The 23,326-nt window shown below is 40.2% G+C and overlaps 1 protein-coding gene across 1 annotated transcript in view; it reads right to left on the minus strand.

Moving 5' to 3' along the window:
• Positions 1-629: 629 nt before the first annotated feature.
• The window catches only part of CSGALNACT2 (chondroitin sulfate N-acetylgalactosaminyltransferase 2), a 34,665-nt gene continuing 11,968 nt past the window's right edge, over positions 630-23,326 (minus strand). The window contains exons 2-8 of the mRNA XM_074590389.1: positions 17,019-18,270; positions 9,389-9,605; positions 8,732-8,833; positions 7,070-7,248; positions 5,371-5,465; positions 3,792-3,873; positions 630-2,625 (exon numbers count right to left, since the gene is read on the minus strand). Of these exons, the coding sequence (XP_074446490.1) occupies positions 2,333-2,625; positions 3,792-3,873; positions 5,371-5,465; positions 7,070-7,248; positions 8,732-8,833; positions 9,389-9,605; positions 17,019-17,682 (1,632 nt within the window). The 5' untranslated portion in view covers positions 17,683-18,270 and the 3' untranslated portion in view covers positions 630-2,332. The remainder of the gene's footprint in view (positions 2,626-3,791; positions 3,874-5,370; positions 5,466-7,069; positions 7,249-8,731; positions 8,834-9,388; positions 9,606-17,018; positions 18,271-23,326) is intronic.

Here is a 23,326-nt window from a genome sequence, read left to right on the forward strand (position 1 = left end):
TGTTCTCCTTCCTCACCATTGCTGATAAGCACAACCACTCAGTGGAAAATAGCAAAAGGTAAGAGATCTGGATATAAGCAGCAGCAGCCTGCTGTGTTTCCAAAACATGGAAACTAGGACAACCAGCTCCTTCTGGGGTAGTGGCTGAGTGCTCAGAGCTGAGCTGCAGCGATGCTCAACACCTCCGCACACCCTCCGTATCCATTTCTGTGCGTGCCAAGCAGTGGTGGCGTCAGCGAGAGGCGTTTTTGATGCTTATTCTCCTGCAGCAGAGCCAGGACAGCAGTAGTAGCTGAAGTTTTAAGGGCTAGAGTCTCAGCAGAAGGTCCCACTTTCATCCTTACCCCAAATCATCAATGCCAATGCATTTAATCTTTTCCTCACTGGTACCTTGTTTTTGTTAGGGGCCACCAAGATAAAATAAGACAACATCCGGTTTAAGCTTAGGTTGTCTGGGGAACTAACCGCACTTTTGTATCTGGTCTGGGGAGATACTCACTTGAAATGCAAAAATGAGCTGGTCAAACTTCTCACTGCAAATATTCTTACTTCATTCTGGCACGTCATCTGCCTCGTAAAATATCATTGTAAAAACTTATTTCAAAGAAACAGCTTAAAACAATTTCTAAAATGCAGAAATTCCATTTATTATATTGAGAACAACAATTGCAAGAAGTCTTGCAATGTGTTCTCTTCACTCTAAGTACAATACAGTACACTGTTCTCCACAATAAGTTACATAAAGGCAAATTTTATGTACATATAAAAAGGATCAGTGCCCAGAACCATTTGCACAGCATATCTGCTATTCAGAAATCAACAATTTAAATCTTTAGTTGCCTTCAGAATTCTTGAAGCAAACTGAATTCATAAACAGATCTTAATTACCTGGCTTGAGAAGGGTTTTCAACTAATTTCTAAATTCAGTGGAGACCATGCAAATGGTTTAACCACTGCATTAGCATTCTCAGCATTCATTCTATAAACAAATTATTAAAAATGAGGCATGCCATATGGTAGCATATAAGACAACATGGAGAAAAATGACCTGCCTGCATTTAAACTGCTTATGCATCCCGAAATACCCCAAAGGGAAGTAGCGACGTAGTAGTGCCATTGTACAAGGCACTAATGAGACCACAGCATAATTCTGCTTATGCATGCTCAAAAAAACCCAACCAACCAAAAAAAATGGAGGAAAAGAAAAAAAAAATCACCCTAAAACCCCTCAAACTGAAAAAGTGAAAAATAAGGCTACTAGGATAACCAGTGGAATGGAGAGCATTGTATGAAGACAGACTGTAATAGCACTTGCTTTTTCAGTCACTGAAACAGCTAAGAGTATATGACTGCCTTCCAAAAACACGTCAGGAAAATGACAGAAACAAAAAGAAAGCAGAAGGGCAATACTGGCATAACAGCAAATGGGCCTCTAATAAACTTATGTGGAAATGAAAAGATGGTTCCTCAACTTAACAGACGAGATGGACAGACAGGGCCTTTGAATATGGAGGAGTGGGGCCAAAACCTTTAAACAAACAAGTTTCATAGCACAGTTCAGTTTATAGAAGTTCTGTGATGTGGCATCTACTGTGGGAAAAAACCAGACCCAGAAATGCCCAACTGGAACGTTCCCAAATTTCTGATCCATCACCGAGATAAGATGGTGGTGCCTCTTTTGCAGTGTGAAATTACATTATATGCTCTAAAATTCCACTTTAAAAGATTTTCATTCCCGCTGCTTCACATGAATCATTCTACATTCGACCATGTGAATGTCTGTTAATAAGCAAATGTGGCACCAAGCCCTTGCTGTGAAATCAGCGACCTGAACAGTTGGCGTACCAGTCAGCACATCCCATATACCCTTCACGGTGAGATTCTTTTTCAGACCTTTCTCTTGTTTCTACAGTGGAGTGTAGGTATAGCATCCTTCTAAAGTCACAGCACGGTGAGCCATACAGACTGAAAATACTCAACCCAGAAGATGATTTAATTTAATTCTTAAAGTAATGCAAATATAAGAATTGAAATGTACCACGTGGAAAAGTGTCGAGTTGAACATTCCACTGATTTTTCCAATCGATACTGAACACATTCCTTGAACTACATACGCTTTCCAATTTATTTGAGGTGCTTAAACTTGCAAGATATGTAGGTAATAGCATATTAGTCAAAGAATTACTTGGAAAACAAATACAAGAACCGAAAACCCCCCTAAACTCTTCTTCACTGAAAAAGAGAGGCACTGCATTTTTAAGCTGAATTAAGGCTGTAAAATGATGCTGGTTCATTGTGAATTCGAAGTCATCAAATGTCACGGGGGTGACATTTAACCCACTGCTTCGCTGTTAGTCCTGTAAGCCTGCTTACGGAGGTGAGTCTCGATCTCCTCCCTGAAGACCAGCATCCCAAGGTGCGAGTGAGAGGCCTCGTTCATGGCTTTGGACTGGATACACATGCGATACTGCTCTGGAGTGAGTTCATCTGCACAATGCTTCTCGTGCCAGAGGTGAAAGAGACCAGGGACCGGTGTCCTGATGACGATAAGGTCACCATGCAAGTACTTTCTGTACAGGTGAACGTCCTCACCGCCCCAGCCTTTCACTTCCAAGTCAAACCCCCCTATAAAAACGACAGCAGAAAACATTATTTTGGCACATAAGCTAAACACAAGGCAAAAAGAGCAACGCTCCTTCTGTAACGTATTACCAAATCTGGTACAACATACCAGAAATTCTGAAGCAATTCACTTTAAGTTCTCCCTACCGAAGCATGGCAAATTGAGGGAGAGGAGCTTCAAGCGTAGCACATCCTCTGTGGTGGAAACCACCCAGGACACAGATCATGCGCTACTGGCTTCAGAGAGCCTCTTAGAACAGTGTCTCCAAATCACATTATGCATGACATCCCATGTGACAGCTGCAGAAAACTGTAGGCAAACCTCACTGGCTATGCTTTTTGGGTTATTTTTAGCAATCATAATGGATTTTAGCAGCTGGGAAATGAAGCAGTCATGCACCATATGAAAAGCCCTCTCTAAAAATGCCAGCAGTTGCTCCGTAGGTCACAACTCAAAAAGCTGGATTAAGGAAAGGAACCCGTTCCACCATTTTAAGTCCTCTTGCCTTTCCAGGACCGTAGTGAAAATCGACCCAGACTCACGCACAACTTCAAAACTCTAGAATTATGAAGTCTTCATTTAGCATATACCATACACATGGCAACGTGGCTGTTATTAGAAGTCAGCCTGCATTCAAGCCATTACACAGCACCCAGGGCTGCAGCCTTAACACCTCCTGGCAGACTATCTTCAAGATGGTCTTCCAAATTGCAGCACACCAAGCTGCTCTCAGTTTGAACAGCATGCCACAAGGGGGTGCCAAAGCGCATTTCTGAAGTCTCGCACAACTACGTTTGACTACTCAAAGTTATTTAAAAGAAAGAATTTGAATGCTTCTTGTCTACGTTACAGGTTTACTTGAGGGACGTGTTTCTTAATTTGCTTCAGACAGTCACAAAGTACAAAAAAAAAAGAAAAATTTTTTAGAAGTTCTAGAGTGGAAGTGTCGCTACTAAAATTACTGTGACTTTCAACAAACTCATCAGATGGGACATCAAAACCTAGAAAAACTAATTTATCTCATTGATCGAACTTATCAAGCAAGTCTGACTGCTGGGCTTGGGAAAATAACAAAAGAAATAAATGCATTACTTTCCCATTTTTAGATAAGAACAGAGAATCAGTTTTTAAACCACACAAAAAAAATTTTTTAACACTTCCATCTTACCAACAGTCAGAAAGTCTGTCCGATATTGACAAGTCATTCCAAAGCCAAAATCCCTCCAGAAACCTGAATCCTTCTTGTGTACCTGCAATTTTAAAACAGTATCATTCTGAAATGCAAAATACATCAAAGGAGGTGCACTGCACTTGGGTTTGTAGAAAGCTAAGCGCTTTCAACCATTCGCTCAGTGCAGGATACGGCATATAACGCTTCTAGTATGTCTGTGCCATGCACAGATGTGGGCTTCCTAATTACCTGCTGTTCACTTCACCCTTTGCCATCCATTCCAAACACTCACTCTCATTGCAGTTTCCACGTTTACCTTCTGCCACGCCACCCCTATTTTCCATTTATCTGCTCAGACCAAGCAGTAAATTTTTGGTAGTCTACTGCCAGATCATCTGTTCCTGATACTCCAATTCCTACCTGGTTTCTAAGACCACATTTGTCTCTTGTTCTGCTATGACAAGAAAAGTAAGTTTTGCGATTGAAATCAGCAACCATGAAATTGTTGGGAGTCAAAAAAGCAAACAGCAGAGCTGTCAGGCAGGAGCTTGCTCCTCCCTCAGCCATGCCCACCTGAGGCCATATGCTAAAGCTTCCCTCCTATTTTGAGTAGGATCCTTGCAAACAATGTCAGGGTGTAAGGGCTTTTATGTTTTTCTTTTCTTTTAGTAAGGCTGTGTTGCACTCTGCTTTCTCTCCTCCAAGCCTGTCTACCTCAGAAGTCCCAGCTGCAAAACCCAATTTCATTTATGCAGTCTCTTGAAAGAGTCAGGCTGGACATTAACCGTGGCCATTCCATCTACAGGCAAAGACCCAGAAATACAGTACTCCCTTCTTTCTGCTGAGTCCCAAATTATCCTTAAACCCATTCTCTTGAATGTTTGCAGGGTTTATTTGTTTATTATTTTGACTATAAGCTTCCCTGGAAGCAGTGTTTCTCATTCCAAAAGCAAGATGAAGTTAGCTGTGTAACAGCCAACGGCTCTGGCAGATGTTGGATGGCCAAGATAAAGAAACAATCTGCACAGAGCACAGCTGTCCACAGCACGGAAAAAGCAACTGATGAACCTCTCAGCCCACCTCGAGTTACATGGCACACTTGCTGCAACTGCCATTTGGCAGTTAGCAAAGACTCTCAATACTGAGGGAAGCTTATCAAGCACCATTCATAGTTTTTTTTTTTCCCTTTCACCACTTCTTTGTTTGCTGGGACATAAGACAGAAGCCGCTGCTATGTTATTACACTATCCTCCTAAAATACTGGCTTTCCAAGCCAGAATTAAACAATAGATAATTTGATTAATAGTACACTATTATTTTTTTAAAATCTCATTTGATTAATAGAACATAATTAATTTTTTTTAAATGTAGGTAGAACTCCAAGTTTACCTAAGAACAAGTCTTGTATTGTTTGATAAGCTTTTCTTCCAAGTGCTTTGCCCATAATGGAGAGAAAGTGTTTAGATATGCACTGCCAAAGGTCATAAGATATCCCAAACAGACTATAAAGTTACACTTACTTTTGTTTTAATACAAAGCACAACTAATTCTATCCAGAATAAATCACTCTGCTTACCAATTGTTGCTCCACAGGGGGTGGTATATCTTGATTGGCATAGACAATAGCAGGATTATAAAGGCTGAATACCACAGGATAAAAAACCTTTTTCCCTGCAAGTCAAAAGGTAATTGTTACTCACTGTGGGCATGCTTTCTGAAGCCAAAAGGAAACTAGAAATATTCCCTTTATGTAAAATATTAGCTATTAGCCATCTCGTGAAAACAAATAAATATAAGGTCTAACTGCTAAGATTTCCCATTTAGGTAGCCCATAACATCTAGCAGGGTAGAGCCCGCAGGATTAAAAAAAATACATATGTACACATATTTATATATACCCTATAGGTATACATTTATATGTAGTTATACATACTTATATGCATATAAAATATTATATATATCACAATATCACATTAGATGACAGTGAAAAATCCCTGCAATAATGGTATGCAGTAAAGCTAAAAAATACCAAGTCTGAGTAACACCTTGCATAGCTTGAGTTTTAGGAACTTGCCTCTCTCCATAAGCGTTTTAAAAGTGCATACATCCAGGATGTCCTGCAAGGGCGTTAAGCATCATGAGTATCCTGATTACGCTGTGACACCAATTCTATGCCTATTACAGAAGCCAGATAACTATTTTCCAAGTATCTCTTGCATTGTCAGTGCTGCAAAGGTTATCAATGACAGCCCACGAGAATAGTCAGTACCTTGATTTGGGCGTGAACTCTGAACATGTGAGACGCGTTTTCAGATCTCACTTGAAGCAAAGGTGACAAACTGTCAGTATGACTTGTCAAGCAGCCTCTCAAACTCCCTTCCTTGTGAAAGCTCACAAGACGCTTCTCTCCAAAGATTTTCCAATTATTTATAAAACTCGTTTCATGAAGTGCCAAGACAGAAATAAAAGAAAAGGCAGGAAATAGAATCCAAATATCTGGCTTATAGCAGATTTTCTTGCTTGTTTATTATGTGAAGAAAAAGTATCTATTCATTCCAAATTGACATTTGGAGAAAATGGTTTCTGGCTGCAACAAATCTGGAATAAGAGTAAGCATTAAAAAAAATAACCCAAACAAATGTTTGACAGGAGAAGGTCTTAACTAGCATGCCTGTTAACTCAAGGAAGCTTTACCCTTCTTGGCAGAAGCTTGTAGAACAAGCAAGCTTCATACAAACTTGAGAAAAATGGTCAGAAAATTTCAGATCTTGGGATGTAAATGTGGAACATTAGCCCAGTCTCTGTAAGGAGCACATCGTGTAGCTCTACTGAAAGCCATTTGTACACGATGCCTTGGCCATACAAGCATGAGAAGACATAAACCAAACTTGTTAGAGATTTCAGCAAAAATCTTCTTCCACTGTAAGTGCTACATTGAGTTTTGTTATACAAATTTACACGCAGCCTAGTTGCTAAAGCAATTAAACTGTCCATCTTTCTTTTAGACAGCCAAATCTTAAGAAACTGTGAAAGCTGTACTTACCGTGTAAGAAAGATGTGTTCTTCAAACAAGCTACACTAAGGCAAAAATTATTTCTAAGTACTATTGTCTTTTGTGCACACAGTATTTTCCGTTTTCCTAGGTGCATGACATTGAATAAGCTCCACCATTCAAGTTAGTTTTCTATATGCTCAACACAGGTCAGTTTAAACCGAATAAGACTACAAGACTCACTTACAGCAACTGTAAAGGAACATACTGTAAAAGAACATACCAGGCTCAGCATTTAAGCGACAACTGTTAAGGAACTCAGCTGTGAAATAAACATCAACATCACAGAAGAACATCAGGACCTCGCCCTTTTCCCAGGCTCTGGCGCCCATGTCAAGTCCCCGGCCTCGGTTAAATTCCTCATTGAGAGAGACGAGCGTGTAATTGTGGAAGTCAGTTTCTCTAGAAGAAAAACACAGCCAAACCCAAAATAAATCTGGAGGGTGAGGGGGCAGACGGGACCATTTATACTTTTTCAGCAGCATTCTACAGTAATTTCATTCCGGAAATTTTTTTTAAAAAAGTTATATCATCAGGATGAGAAAAAAAATAATCTTTTCCACTTAGCGCCTATTTTAAGTGTGAGAGTTTAGACATTGCAAAAAAGATGGACCTCAGTCTTACTTCATAACTTCACTTTGCCTTTAATCATTCAGACAGATTAAAAAGGCCTTTTGGCAACTGATGTGAATTAAAGTATTCTCTAAAATTACAATGCCATCTAAAATTTGTCTCCACAAACTAAGAAGTCCTGACTAATAGAGCAATATCTCCGTGGGAAGGGCAAATAGAAAGCCAGAGTCCTGGCACCACCGAACTCATGAGGCAAAGAACCACCTGTGTGGTGATGCCACCATAGCCCGGTCAGTTTGCTTCTCCTTGCTATTTCATACCAGTAGCACACATGCCTGTACTCATCCCAGGAGAGGGAAGGAGTAGCAAAGGGAGAAAGCAAATACATCCGGGGAACATCTTCAAGAAAAGTTAAGTGCCCACTTCAGAGATGCTTCAGAGGGCAATGCTCGCAGAGAACAGATTGAAGATACTCAATCGTAGCCCCACTGAGAAGATAAAGAACCAGATAAACACCCAGTGAGTTCGCAGCACTGAATCTGGCTCCACGCTGTGCGAAGAGGAGAACATCTCACAGGGAGCGAGGCAGGCGGCAGAGAGGCCTCAGAGGCAGAGAGGCGGCCGGCACCGGGCAAGCTGGATGGCAGGGAGGCTCTGCAGGAGGAAGGCAGAAGCACTCCTCCTCCCTTCCTAGGAGATGTCTGTGCACATCAGGCCAACTCGCCGTCACATGTTATATCTGCACTACTGTAGTGTTATTTGCTGAGACAGCCATGATGAAACAGTGTTTAAAGGTGTTTTATAGCAGAGGGCAAGTATGGGCCCAATTACCTAGTACCCAGAGGACAGAGGGCAAAGCTTAACTTCTCAGACTCAGCAGCCCAGCAGCCTACTTCGACTACATTTCTCTTCCTTATCATTAAATAAAACTGATTTTCTAGCGAAAGAGCTATTGAAATGTACATCCCAGCTCCAAAGAACTTTAACTCTGATCAATCTGTTAGCATGACTGAATGTTCACTGCAAAACTCACCCCTCTTGTTTTTCGGACTGTCAGAAAGAAACCTCAAAGCCACTGCTCTTAATCTTTTTTGGCCTGTAACTTGATTTTTAGTAGTCTTCAGGAGACTTTTGCAAGTTAAGCTGTAAAATGCCAACCAAAAAATGGTGCGCTGTAAATAAAGCTTACTTTCCCTATTAACCTGTAATGGACTATAAAATTATTCTTTTTATTACGTCATCCTTTTTAAAAGCCATTTTAAATGCCAATCAACATTGTTTGCATTGATTGATGTTGGATCAACGCACTTACCTTGCTACGGATTCTAAGATGCTTTTTACTTCTGACAGCCCATCTTGTCCAAAATACACCACTGTGAGGTGGACACGCTTATCCTGATGAATACACACATCCCTATAAGCACAAAGATAAGCTGATATCAATAACCACTTGCAACACAACAGAAGCTTCAGGTACTTAAAAGCTATTGCATTTAAAAGTATTCGCAGATCTAAGTATTCCAGTCAAACTTCAACTAGCTTCTAAAGAAAACAAAATAAAAAAAAAAAAAAAAAAAGGTTTTCAACTCTTCTTTCCCCATCTTTCCCATTTGAATCAGAAGGTTCCAATACTGTGTGTCTCATTCTAACACATTATTTTATAAACTGTAGCTCAAAAGCTGACACAAATACAAAAGTGATGTTCACCTGTGTCCAGGTTCACAGTGGCCCTGGCGTTCAGTCTAAAAGTTTGAGAATTTGGTCTGCAGTTTGAGAATCTCTTAAATCCTTTTAGAAGGAATATTTTCTCCATACAATTCGTTCAATTACCAACATCCCAAGGCAGTTGCACACACTGTTGGAATCATTATTTCTGTCGCAAATCCACCAGAACAGAAATTCATTTTGAAAAGGAAACAAAATACTGAAAATCAGCAATAGAGCTCACTATATAATTTCATGCACCTACCTAAAGTTTTGCATAAATTGTGCAAATGCCTCAGTTCTTCCAGCAAGAGGGACAATAATGTTAATGATTGATCTAGAAATATCGACCGTTTCACTCTTCACTTTCATGAGGGGTCCAAAAGGTCGGAACAAGGTGACATGCCTGTATTCCATGCCATCCATCTTCTTATAAAACAGCTCATACTGTGTCCCTTTATCTCTTTCTGTACGATAGTAACCTGAAGAATAAGTCACACAAGTAATTTGTAAAGTCAAAGATCTCAGCAATCATATTTCAGAAACACTGTTTTTCCTGAGAACTATAAAGAAATGAAAAAATAAAGCTTTGGGGGGAAAGCTTCTGGGTTTTTCCTAAAAATAAAAACATCCACAAACCACCGCCACCAATCACAATCACCCTCCTACCCTCTTACACCAGATCTGAAAAACCATCTCAAACAAACTCCAGCTTCTCCTACTTCTTAGATAGGTTTTATGGTCCTGCAGCAACTTCTCAGGCAGAATTAGGAGTTGAGTCTTCCCAACAAAAAGGGAATTCAACTATTCGCTATGGAAAAGGGTGGCTGAAATCTAATATTGCCTGTTCTAAAGCCCTTCAGTAAGGATCTTCCCTTGAGCTAGTCCACAGTAAAGGCTGAGATCATCTGGCCAGCGATCAACACAACACAAGCTGTGGGCAGAACAAATGACACAATAACTCGCTTGACAAAGCCCGTAACATCTGAAATTCGATATCTAAAAAAAATAATCTGTGCGATAAATGCTGGAATGCTTTAAAACTTTTCACTGCTGACCACTAGATACAGTCCTTTATCCCATAAATAAGGATAGTGGCATTTTACTGAAACTATGGTCCTCTAAAGACATAAGCAGAAGTTTTCTACATGGTTGTAACACTTTCAGAAAACAATACCAGTTCTCCATAAACAGGATTACCTATTTAGAGACATTTTACTCTTAATAGGTAAGGAAATCTATCCCCTTCAGAACAAATATTTAGGTTAGCTGATTGCTTTCATTTAAGGACCATCAAGGAAGCAAGTCAAGTCAACAGCCTCTCTTAAGTTTACACCACAAAGGAAAAGCCCAAGACTCATCTGTGGCTTTGACTGAACTGAGCTCTGTGTTGGTAACCAACCTGAGAGTATGAAATGACGACAGGAAAGATCCTCCAACAGAACTGCCCTATGTTCATCCCATCTCAGCTCTCCTCTCTCCCCCACAAGAAAAAGATATATCACAGTAAAGAAACATAAGGTTCACTATGAACCAAGTAACTTTCAGTTGAGCTGGCCACGCAGACCATTGAGAAAGTCAGCAACAGCTGCATACCCCAAAGTGCGATGCACACACCTGCCTTTACACCGCACAAGCAGTGTACTTCCCTTCACCTGGGTGGCCTGAACCACCTCTTCTCCTGCAAGCCAGGCACCGAGCAGCTACTGCAGCCCCGCTTCTGAAATCCTCTCCTGGCCTCCCACCCAGAAAGAAGATGGCGAGGGATGAGACAGATGAACTCGTCTGGTGACATAGAGGGTTGTCCTGTGCTCAGCACTGACACTGTCCTTTTTGGTACTGTTGTTTTTGCAACTGAAATCAGGAGGGCTCAAGGTATGTGAGCAGCCCTCAAAGAGCAGCTTGGTTTTGTCTAGCTCAGGAACAAGAAAGAAGTGATCTTACAGCTTGCAGGTGGGTACACCACCTTGCCCCAGATTTTTTCCTCTATATCGCAGGCTTACAAGAGAGTCCTTTCCCTGAAACTACCCAACCCCCTCCATGTTCCTTTGCTTCAGCTCCCCAAACCAAATCCAGTTTCATTCATTGATGTCCCCTCTTTTCCCTGTCCTATATCTGCGCAACGGCCTCTCTTTTACAACAAGCTCCCCGTCCCCCTCCAATATTCAGCTCTAACACACTCTTTCTTGCAGGTGCGTGGACTGGCAGACCCGACGGCAAGGGTGGATGGCCACCACCACACAGGGTCTGTGGGAGACAAGCTAGAAGTTAACAGTGACTGAATCTAACCTTTCAACTTGAATGCTTTTCACCCTTTCAACAAAGTTTTGCAATGCACTCCTTTAAGAGACAGAAATCCACATTTATTCCTTTGTGAACACAGAGATGCATAAAATATGCACCACACTTTAATGCTCGTGAAAAGCATGACAGTTTCAAATCAGTATTAATTACAAGTACTGAAAAGGATGTTAAAAATCAAACAATGGAAGTCCACAGTGCTGACTGCTAGGAGCAAAAAAAGTCTTAAATCCCTCTTGATCCTTTTCCAGTCCAACCCTTTCCGCCAAGTAGCCCAGCGCTGTAGCTTGAAAACAGCTTCTTAGTTACGGCAGCAGCTGATGCACCACAGTGCTTGCAGACCTTGCTCTCATGTGATATGCAAATACTTTGTGCTTGTACTCTTGCATAAAGTAACATTCAGTATTGTTTACTATATTCCTTTCTCTAGTATCCAATAGCTGTTTATAGATGAAATGACCGTTTACAATTTCAGTGAAGTTTCTAAAAAAACATGTCACAGTTGCCAATGGCTTATCTTTAATCAAAGGACAAGCTTAGATGTCAGTCTACAACAGAAGGTTGGCGTAGGACAGAAAAACTTACAGATTAAAGTAACTTCAAGAAAACCCCCTCTGCTGTAACTTCATAAATACCTTAATATGCAAGTCCAAATTTGAGTACTGCCTCACCAATTTTCAGTTGCTGGAATGTAAGATTCTAAACTTCTGAATCTCAACATCCTTGGGAGTTGGACTCAGTGATCCTTATAGGCCCCTTCCAACTCAAGATATTCTGTGATCCTACCAGCAAGCCACTTTTAAATATTATGTGCTCCTCCAGGTATTCTCCTTGCTATGAGCTAACCTCCACAGGAAATCTACTAATTTGAATACTTTTATGGGATTAAAACTTCTATACACAGAAGCCAGAATTGAGAACAACCAGAAAAAGAACCCACATCTGTTTTACTTCTTAGCGTATTCAGGTTTTTAACACTTGGGACTGACTCATGTAGTAAAAACCGCTATCTCACCTTCCAACTAGTGTTCACTGGCTGCCATCCAAAATAGAGCTCTCTAAGCAAAGAGGTAAAAAGCAGCAGAAATAATTTAACAGCTGTTATTCCTGGTCCATGAAGCTTTACTGCCTTTGCAGAAGTTCTGCTTCTCACCAAACAAATCAAGTCTTAGAAATTCTGGGGATCAATTACTATCAAAGCCAAAAAGTTGTTCTTCTATTGCCTCGAATACTATTACTTGTTTTACAACTACCAAGAAAGTATTTGGTCTATGGAATTTAAGACATAGGTCCCTTTTTTTTTTTTGGTGTATTAAAATTCACCATTGAAGTTCCCAGGACACTGGCCAGTTTCTAGTCCTACACAGGACATACTAAAAGGGGTGTTCGCATGGCAAACAGTCCACGCTGTTCTATACCTGGCAAGGACTCTGGAAGAGTTTTGACTTCAAGCTTGCTGCACCGGGATAAACAATTTTTACATGCCAAGGACATATTTTGGGTGGGGAGTCTTCCCTTGAGAGTCAGACCTAAAGATAGTTTATGGAGTTTGCCCAGTTCCAACTGGAAACACAGAAGCAAGAGAAGTGGACCCAAACAGCAGCACTCAAATTCCAGTAGACATTCAGGAACAAGACCTTTATTAGAGACTAGCTAATTGCTAATTAGCTGCTGAAACTGAAAATATGCTAATGCCTCTATTTTTCAAAGGTTAATTTTGAATGTCTGCCCAATGGAAGAGCTTTCAATTTCCTGATGAAATAAACCAGTTACACTGATGAAAGTAACCTAAATAAACCAGCTACACTGAGAGTAAAGTACAGATGTCCATGAAGGCTCCTCAATACATTTTGCATCACTATTCAAGATCTAATGTCTCAGGCTTCTGAAGAAAGGAGACAGACAGAGGTAATACTGCTGTGCTCTTCCCATGTTACTTATTCTCTGTCACTCAATATTATCAAACGCAGACCTCAAAGAAACCTATTTTTCATCAAGGACTATCTTAGAATGCTCAATTCAGCAGTTAGGCTCATTGTTTTTAGTCCTAGACCCCTTCATTTGTGAAAATACGTAATATTGCAACTTTTATCCTCTCTATAGGTGCTCTTCACCTATTTTTCTCATACCCTTGAGAGTTAGAAGATCTAATGGAAATCTTAAGAAAAAAAACTTCAAAGTGTTTCTCAAACAGCAACTGCAGAACAAGACTTTTTTAAGGTCAGGTTTTTGTTCTGTTTAATATTAGAGTCCTGTAAGTTTCATTTTGGGTTGCAGCAGAGCAAAAAAGGTAACAATAGAGCAAACAGAGCCCTGCAGAGCTGAGAAACTTGCTGGTTTTCTCTTCACTAGCACAGCAAGCCTTGAGAAAAAATAATTTGCAGCTTTCAGAAAGTATCTTTATAGTTGCAATACATATTTGCAAATCTTTTTTTGTAGTTTGGTGTTATCGTTCAAAGCTTGCCAATAGCCATGATGTGGCCTAATCCACCTAATCACAACTCCAAAACACATCTGGGTCACTCCTTTGTTTTGAAACACTTAAAAAAAGAGCATCAATTTGGATAACACTTGACCAGGTTGTCCCCTATCATGGCTACAGCATCCTTGCGCCACTGGTAGAAGGCAGAGTATCTTTGTGTAGAGACCACCGAGGCTGAGCACGCAGCAAAGGAGCTGCTTGAACAGTTAAATCAAGGGCAGAGAGCAAAAAACAGAGCAGCAACAATAAAGTTACCATCCACCAGCACGTATTTTGAAGTTTTTTGGCCCACGTGGTAGTAATTAGAGTAATAAAAATCAGTTGATTCAGACTACCATGTAAGAAAAAAATTCTTGGTGCTTTTACAGATCAAGACAGTGATAATCCACTGAGTGGGCAAAGACATGTGAGGTAAATGCTGGGGAAGAACTTCAGGCATTCAGTGGTGATGAAGAGATACCATTAGGTAAGGTAAAATTGTCTGTAAGAGAAAAGATTCTAAACTTATTTAAACAGCCACCTAATTCTCTAAAGATTTACTAATACAACTTAAAGTACATACCACAAAAGATTACATAGCTCAAGGTTTAGTCTGGTATTCCACAAGTCTAGAAAAAAAGCTGAAATAATTCCCAGAACCAAACATTTGCCTACATGAAAAGTTAACCTATGAGGTAGGAAGCTAGAACACTTCTAGAATAAAAATGCCTGTTTCTAGTTTAGCTCGTACTTGTGGCACAGTTCTGTGGATAAGTTTTTGTAGACAGATATGCGTTTAGTTTTAAAAAAAAAAATCCTGCATGTCAGCAAAATCAGTTCATCTATCTCAAGCATAAAATATGATGGTTATGTATTAACTAATGCAGAATCAGTTTTCTCTTTTGCCTCCCCCCAATAATCCATGCACCAAGTTTCTCAGCCCCGTTTTAATTCGGATAAAACACTAGTCTTAGTCCTAAATCACATATTAGAAAATAATCTTTAGCAATTGAAGAGGATACAGAACTTGTGACAAACTATTTGTTTTAACTCAAGCTGACTTAAACAAACTGTTTCTCTAAACAAGCAATGCTAATCCAGCAACAATTTAGTTGTGCTCTTAGGACATTTACAGGAACCGTTGTGACTCAGTAGATACACCAAGTCTGCTATGAAACTTGAACCCACCAGTTGATGATAGCTTAAGTACTTCCTAAATGGAAAGACATCAGCTTTCCAACTGCACTTGCACCAAAACAAGGACGATGCACAAGCTGCCAGCCCAGGTAGGGTGCTAGAGCCCAGTCACGGGGCTGCAGGGCGAGGGACCTGCAGGTACCACTGGAACCAGCTGGTTCCATTTCTCACCTCTAACTTTTGGAAAGACAGAAGGAAAAATAGAAGAGGTGGTATTATTCAGAAGCAGCTTTTTTGCTGGCCCAGTGTCTAAATTAGCCAGTAGTATTCTCACATACATGTAAACCAGAATACCCACACAACCCACAACTTCTGTTTGAAAGAAGACACTGCTATGTATCACTATGGCTAGTTGCTAACACGGCCATATGAGCTACAACATAAAAATACTTTCTTTTAAGTGCTGAGCATTTTTTCTACAGTTTCTACCTATGCTTGAAGAAGCTGCCTTTACAACAAAAGCAAACTAGTTCCACTTCCAAAACGAATTACCCATATACTGGTGTAAACAGAGGCAGAGGTGCAAGTACAGATCTAAGGTCCTACACCTCCTTGTTTTGTTGGAGGTCTGCAGTCATTAAAGGCAATACACTAAGAAAAATGAACAACTATTTCAGTGCTGGTAAAAAAAAAATAAATTGGTAGAGTACAAGCAGTACCTAAAACAGTAAAGGAAAAGCAGCTGCACGCTTAATATAAAAATAAAACAATTAAAAGACTGCAAGAATGACTACTTTCAGACAAAATAATATGGTTTTAAGTGAAAACTGTACCAAGAGGCTAACACTGTGCTGGCTGTGTTACACCAAGACAGTTGAATGGATTATACGCCCTGCCTCACCTTCTGGAACGAAGAAGAGTACTTGCATTAAACTTTAAGCACAGTAGCTGTTAAAAGCAGAGACTTTTTGTGCTATAGACCGATTACATCATCTTGGACTGAAAGAACTGATTATTTCAAGGCCAACGGTACCTTTCTCCAGCATGTGTTTGCTTAATAGTGCAGACATCAGTGCTGCTGAGATCCAGAATCCCTTTTACAGTAATGCTCTTACAACATGGTCCAACTTTTTTTTTTTTTTTAATGGCAGCATGAACTGTATTTAATAGTGTAAATACAAAAAAGAGGTACTAGGGCAGTTTTTGGTAATACTTATATCCATCAGCTATACCTTGAAATCCAGCTTCCATAGGAATGATCACTAATGCATCTTTTAAGGGTGTCACTAAATGTTGAAAGCATAACTGCTGTATTTGTTGTTAATAATAATGTGTCCTGTAATTAAATTTACAAGCACTGAATAGAGAACAAGAGAACAGTTCAAGGTTGCACAGCTAAGCAAACCCCATAACTAGCATACCATGAAGGGTCTATTCAGGACACCAAGTTCTTCAGCCTGACATGACCAGAACATGTTAGGACTACCAACGCTCCCTCTCCAATATAAGTATGCCAGCTCTACCGCAAGTCAAAAGCCTGAATATTAACTAAAAGTAGGACAGAGATGAACGAAGAAAAACCCTGTAGCTTCATACTGAATTGCTTAACTATGCTGGAACAAGAGAGATGAATCAGTTTCTCCCTCCCACTGCCACCAGTTTCACTGGAAGCCTTTCAGTTACTCAGTACCATAAGCAGTTGTCTCACGCTGACTTCAGCTACAATCAACTACGAATGCCTCAGTATTTTAAGCGGTTACAACTTCCCCTGTACACTTCTTGTGGTAAGCCCTTCTTCTGAAATGGATTTCTTGCTCCCTACTCAAAACACAATATAATGAAGCAGTAATACTCTCATAATTAGAAATAAAGGTTCTTACTTGGTAATTATGTTCAAGACTACATTCAAGTGGGTAAACCCCCTAAAAATACAAACACCATTAAATGCCCATTGTGACATTCTGTTAACAGGCTGGAAAGCATGTAATAGTCATACCTTCTATGAAATCATTTTCACTATACAGCTGCCTCTCTCCCACTCCATCATCTTCATCTTGTCCATCTTCTTCATCTGGATTATTGATAACTTCTAGGCCAGCCTCAATAACTTCCACCAATTCATCTCGTTTGTCTTTTCTAACAGGTTTCTCTTCTGGATGCCGAGTAAGCCCCATCTCCAACTGGAACACTTTCATGGACGTAAAGCTTTCAAAAGGAATGACGCCATATTCACTAGGCAGTTTGGCCCCCACGCTCACCTCAGCTTTGTCAATCTGGGAATGAAGAAACTCTAGGAGATCATTGGATGCTTGTTCTTTGGTGCTCTGGTAGTTCATACCATTGACCTTGGGGGTCTTTTTTTCCTGCAGGGATTTCAATTTATCACTCATTTCCTGAAGCTCTTGCTTTAACTGGGCAATCTGACGTTTCAGACTGGTAGCTCTGTTTTGATAATGCTCTTCTTGTTCCTGCAAGAGAGCTTGATAGTATTCTTTACCCATGTTTTCACCTACAACACCAGGTAGAGATCCATTCCCATCTGTTTGTGGAGCACACTCGAGCAAATACATGAGCAAGACTAAACTGAATAGTAAAGCAAGGCCCACTAACAGCCAACGAGTCCTGGCTTGAATTACTAAACTTCTTCTGGGCATTCTCATATTATTTCCGTTTCCAATCCAAAAAGATGACTTATCTGCTCATGCCTTCCAGGGAACATCACCCCAGAGTTCAAAGCTTAGAATGAAAGAGAAAGCATGACCATAATAGTTACTACAAGTTTTGATAAAGTAGATGATGAGCAGTTTTCAACCTTTGCCTTAATCGGGTGTCATTGCAGAGAGACAAATCTGAAGTTCCAATATCATCCATAACCATCAACTCTAAGTTTGGTTGACGCCATACAATTTGTTCAGGATTTCCTACCCGCCCAAAAAACCCCTGCAGAAGGGGAGGAAGATGGAAGACACCAGCAACAAGTCATATTTCCACTTCCTAATTCAACCCTAGTTGAAGGGTTTTAGCCTATCTGAAGTTCAGCGAGCAACGTCTGCAAAAGTCATTTTATAAACTTTGAATTGACAGCAATTTTTTTCCCCCACTACGTGTAAGTGAGAGCAGTCTACAGTTTAGCAACAGAAATTTTCATTGACTAGTCTGGCTTTTCCTCTGGCACTTGAGTATTTTATTCCAGTTCCCCCTCCTTTCCTCAGGATCTGCGGTTTGAGTCAGCAAAAAGATGACAGAACCTAAAATTAAAAGAAAGGTGCATATTAGAACTACAAAGCAGCCAGTCATTTGAAAAACACATGAAGAAAGCTGTAACACATGGATGCAAAGGATTGCTGGGGGAAGGGGTGGGAAAAGGAGAAAGAAAACATTATTTCTTTCCATTGCATTACCCATTAGCGATTCCCTTTGACATAGTGTCTGGAAAATAGCAGTATGGACAGTCTAATGAAATACATTTTTCACATAGCTAGCTAAAGCAGTAAGGGTTCTTCTAGTTTCATCAAGTCTTACTTGCTTTAACTCACCCATTCCTTCTTGGTTTTTTTGTTTTGTTTTCCTCTGTGGGAGGAAAAAACCACCAACAAAACCCATGCCCTTCCTACTCCTCTACAGTAAAAAAAATTCCAAGAACTATTTTGAAGCAGCAGCAGCTTGCATTTCCATTTGCTTTTACTTTAAGTAAGTATCTTTTAGGGAGTAATTATTCACTCATAAATAAAATACTGCAAATTTAAATATCAAAGGTCACAGACACAGCATTTCAGAACAGGTCAAATTCAACAGAAATTCAAACCCCAATTCTCGACTGATGAAAGGGAGCCTCAGACTATCCATTTACTAACATTTACACCTTTTGATTTGGTTCGGTGACTGTGAAGAGGCACTGACTGTTTGCATGGGTCACCCTCTCACACCATTGACCAAACCAGCTCGGAGGAGGAGACCAGGGAGAAACAGTTACGAAACAATAGTCAGCTAAACAGTTTATGGGCCTCTTCAATGACTGCACAAAGGGCTAAGCAGTAAGCTCAATGTGTGTTAGTCTACTTTCTAACAGTAATAAAATACTTTCATTTAAAACTTGTTTGTAGAAAATAAGTGAGGCTTATTAAAATTTATCCAGAGATCTATTAGCTCTACATCCATTTGGGCTTGTTGTGTACTTATTATTTGGGAGAAGTTCTGGGACTTGAGTAACTTCAGTTTAGTTTGAGTATGCTTATGTGATTAGAAAAAAAATGCCCCCTCCAATACTCCTTATTTATGGGTTGGACAGATTGTTGTCTAACGCCGCTCGCAGCCACAAACCCCATCTTCCTCCGTCTTTGCAAATAAGTGACGGTGCCACAATGCACTCCACCTGCTTACACCACCTTACAACGTTTCCCCCCCATTACATCCTTGCGACACTTCTCCTTTCCCATTTGGCTTCCAGCACCAGGATATTGCTTTAGTGAGAACCAGGTACCACGTATCAGTGGTATCATGATACTCAGCATCCTCATTTGCAAGAAAGCTCCAATAACAAGGCCTGAAAGATTAAGTAATTTATTCACACCACCACCACCAACGCCTGCGATGGCTGATCCTAAGTTTGTGTGCGTGTCATGCACATGAAGTCTTACAAGAGCTGCCCACTTTGGTGTTGTCCAGCTGAAGGCTACCGGACTGCTTGAAGCAGTTATTAGTATTTCTAGTGCCAAAGTCCCTGCCTATGACCCTGCTCATAAATAAATAATATCCATTATGTAGAAATTCTTAATACAGCAGCTTAAAGGCAGTAGATATCTGAAACTTAAGCTTTTTGAACTCATGTAAAGCTACCAGACACTTTGGTACAAAGTAAGCAACAGTTTTATCAACTGAATTCTAGATGACATTCTTTTAAGTCCAAGTAAGACAGAAATTAGTCACTCCTCGCTGCACAAACACATTATATAAATGCAAGTTAAACGCCTATAAAGAGTGATCAACACCAGATGTATCCTCAGACTATTGACCAGGGTCCAGATATGGTGAATCAAGGGAGACAGAAGAAAAAACCATCGACAGGATAAAACCATTTCACAGAAATGATGTAACATCATCCCGAACTTTCTTTAGTACAAAGTTGCCCATATGATGTTTTTGCACATTTCTCTCTGAATTCTTGTTCTGTTAGAAGGCAAGAGGTGAAGCCACAACTAATAACATAAAGAACCATATGTTTCTTTAAACCTAGATGAATGCTAGGCTGTCCTGAAGCCACTCCACACAGAAGCTGGCACATCTTAGATCAGTCAAGGCATGCTGAAGAAAGATCAATCTATCTGACTTGCATAAAATATTGACAAATCCAGTACCAAGTATTTTTCACTGCACAGACTTATTACTGCTGTCAAGAACAGCAGCAGTTTTTCATCGCTGTATACACAAACACAGCCACCATATCCCTGCAGAAATCAGGTTTTCAAGTAGAGATGCTTTTGGTACTGGGGACAGGGTAGGAAAGAAGGCTCACAGCTCAGTAGGACATGAAGAACCACGCTTTGTGTTTTTCCTTCAACTTTCTCCTCACTTTTATGGGATAACTCAAGAAAATGGAAGCATGTACTAGAAAGCAGGGGATAATATTTTTAGTTAAGACTGTCTTAAGAGATTATTTGGGCAACCAAGGTACAGCTCAGTGATGGTTTGCACAAGCGGCTACAAACCACTGCCAGATTTGGTTCATCGCTGAACCCCTAAGCTTAAAGCCACTTAAGTGGCACAACCTCCTACCACCATGGGCTTTAAACAATCACAAACTGTTAAGCGATAAATAGACACCCTGAAGCTGGGGCATTAGCCTAGTAGGCCTTTATTCAATTCTTGCTCTACCAGTAAGTTGCCTTGTGTTCAACTTTGATGAGTCACTAAGTTTCTTTAGGTCTCATTCATGCCTTAGAAGCAAGTGACAACAGATTTCCTGATGTGGTGTCAAGAGGACACAATGTACCAGGAGATTAAGGTTCCCTCAGACAATAGCAGGGGGCAATGAAAGAACAACTCTGTTCTTAATAACTTTCTTAACTGTGGCCAAGTGTACATCAGTATGGTAAGCATTGATTAAGAAAGTCAGCACGCCTCCACAGGGCCTCGCTGCTCACATTGCATCACCGATGCAAGAACAAAAGATTATGAATAACTGCAGATTTCCGAGCCTTCCTACTGGCACTTTACCTATTTACACTAGAGGGCTGTTTTCTGGAGAGCTGCCTTAAGGGGTGCTTAGAGATGAGAAACAACAGGCCGCTTCTGAAGCAATGGAAACTACAGGTGGTGGGCTGCAGAGAGCTTGCTGGTCCTTTTCCTCCCAGGCTCTAATTATTCCCTCATTAGTCAAAACCCTTTTTTAGTGAGCCAGTGACAATCCTATTAACAATGCAGCCTTTTTGCACAGAGATAGGCCTTGCTTATTTATCTTTGACAGTTTTTGTGCGACACCATAAAGAACAGGCATTTTCCACACTAGTTTCCCTGTGGCCTTTAAAGGCAAGGAATGTTTGTGCAACCAGTTATGTTAAAGAACATAAAAATTTTAAATTGCACCTGGAGAGCTGAAGAGGAAAATTAGTTTACTAAAGCAGTAGGGACTGAGCCAATTTGGACATCTCTTCCCCCCACCTTTTTTATCCCCTCCATTTTTCCCCACTTCTGATGAGAATGGTCATAATAAAGGAATCAGACACAGATTTCATCTTGTGTCCTTCACGGAGTGAGGGAAGCCACTAAGAATTTTAATTCTCATCCCATCAGAAAAGGAAGGTTTATGAGCCCTTTATTTCACCACCCTCTCTTTTCAGAAAAGTACTGGTTTCATGTATTTACAACCCAAATTTGATATGAATTAGGCCTGGCACAGCACTATTTTAGGAATTCCACTAACTACTCCCAGGCTGTAGAAGATGCGATTACAAGAGAAAGCAGGCTGTGAAACCTCAGAATTAGCAAAAGCACACAGGATCCCAACAATCACAATAGGAAAATTAATTCAGTGTCACACAATACATTCTGAAGTTTATGAAAAAGAACAGTCAGATTACCTGGAAATAAGTAATTGTGCAGACATCCCTAGGATCAGCATTTCAGTGTTTAAAGATTAAGTTCCAAATCTTCAAAGTCCACATGCTGATATTTCACTTTATTTCAATTCTTCGAAACAAGCCTATTTGCAATACTCCCTATGATCTCCAAAGAACAAGACATCTTATACAATGCTTAAAGGTTTGCAAGTTTTCCAGAAGCAACTGGTTGTTATTCTTTCTGCATTTCCAGGGCCTTATGTATATTCAACTATGGAAATGCTTCTGTTCCTTACAAAAGAGCTCATTGATTCTCTAAGCACAAGGGAACAGACCAGCATGCTAATTGAAAATGCTTTTAAATTTGTTTTTATTATATTAGCATTCTGTTTTGGTTCCTTGTTGCAAAGGATGAGTATGTCTTTCTAAAGAGGGGAAACATTCACACTTACAGCAGTGACCTAATTCCGTATGCACTTGCTTCATGCCAGACTGCACGGACATTCCTCATTTTTGCATGTTCTACTTCAGACATGTCCTTTTTGTTCAGCATGCCCTAGATGGTCATAGTTTCGCTGCTTATGAAATTCCAGCTGATTTTCATAGCTATTTTATTGTTCATAATTTCACCCAGATGCCACAGATATTCACTGTTTTAAACCCCCTCCACACACACACTTCTCTCCTTGGCAAGTTAAACAATGAAAACATAAGGTCCAATATCATCCCTTGGTTATTCCATCTTACTCTGAAGAAAAGTGTCACTGAAAACAGAACTGCTTATGAATGCCAGAGAAAGATTGCACACGGTTATTTTCTCGCTTGCTGAAACCAACACAAAGTTGGCCACTGTTGCTGTTGTCGACAATCTCTGCATAAACCCTAGAGTGAGAAATCTCAAACCATATTTTAGAGTACACAGAAACACATCAACTTGGCTTAGACAGTGTGCTGAGGTATAGCTTCAGAGAAGAGAAATACATTTGTTCAGAGCTTTATCATACAGTTCTAGCCAAAAAGAGTATCCAAGTCAGATTTTTCTGCTGTTGGGAAGGTTAATAGGGAAAAGCAAAAAAGAGAAAAAAATATCCAAGAGAAGAGTTAGAGGCCATAGTTCTCACTTTCCACAGAAAACTAATCTTTAGTCTAGTATCTCACCCTCATTGGACTGACTGTAAATAAAATGTTTTTATCACAATTCCACCATCTGATTTGCTTTCAGCTACAGCCTCCAGAGCACACAGGCACA

This window comes from Larus michahellis, chromosome 6, assembly GCF_964199755.1.
Source record: "Larus michahellis chromosome 6, bLarMic1.1, whole genome shotgun sequence".
Lineage (NCBI taxonomy): Eukaryota > Metazoa > Chordata > Aves > Charadriiformes > Laridae > Larus > Larus michahellis.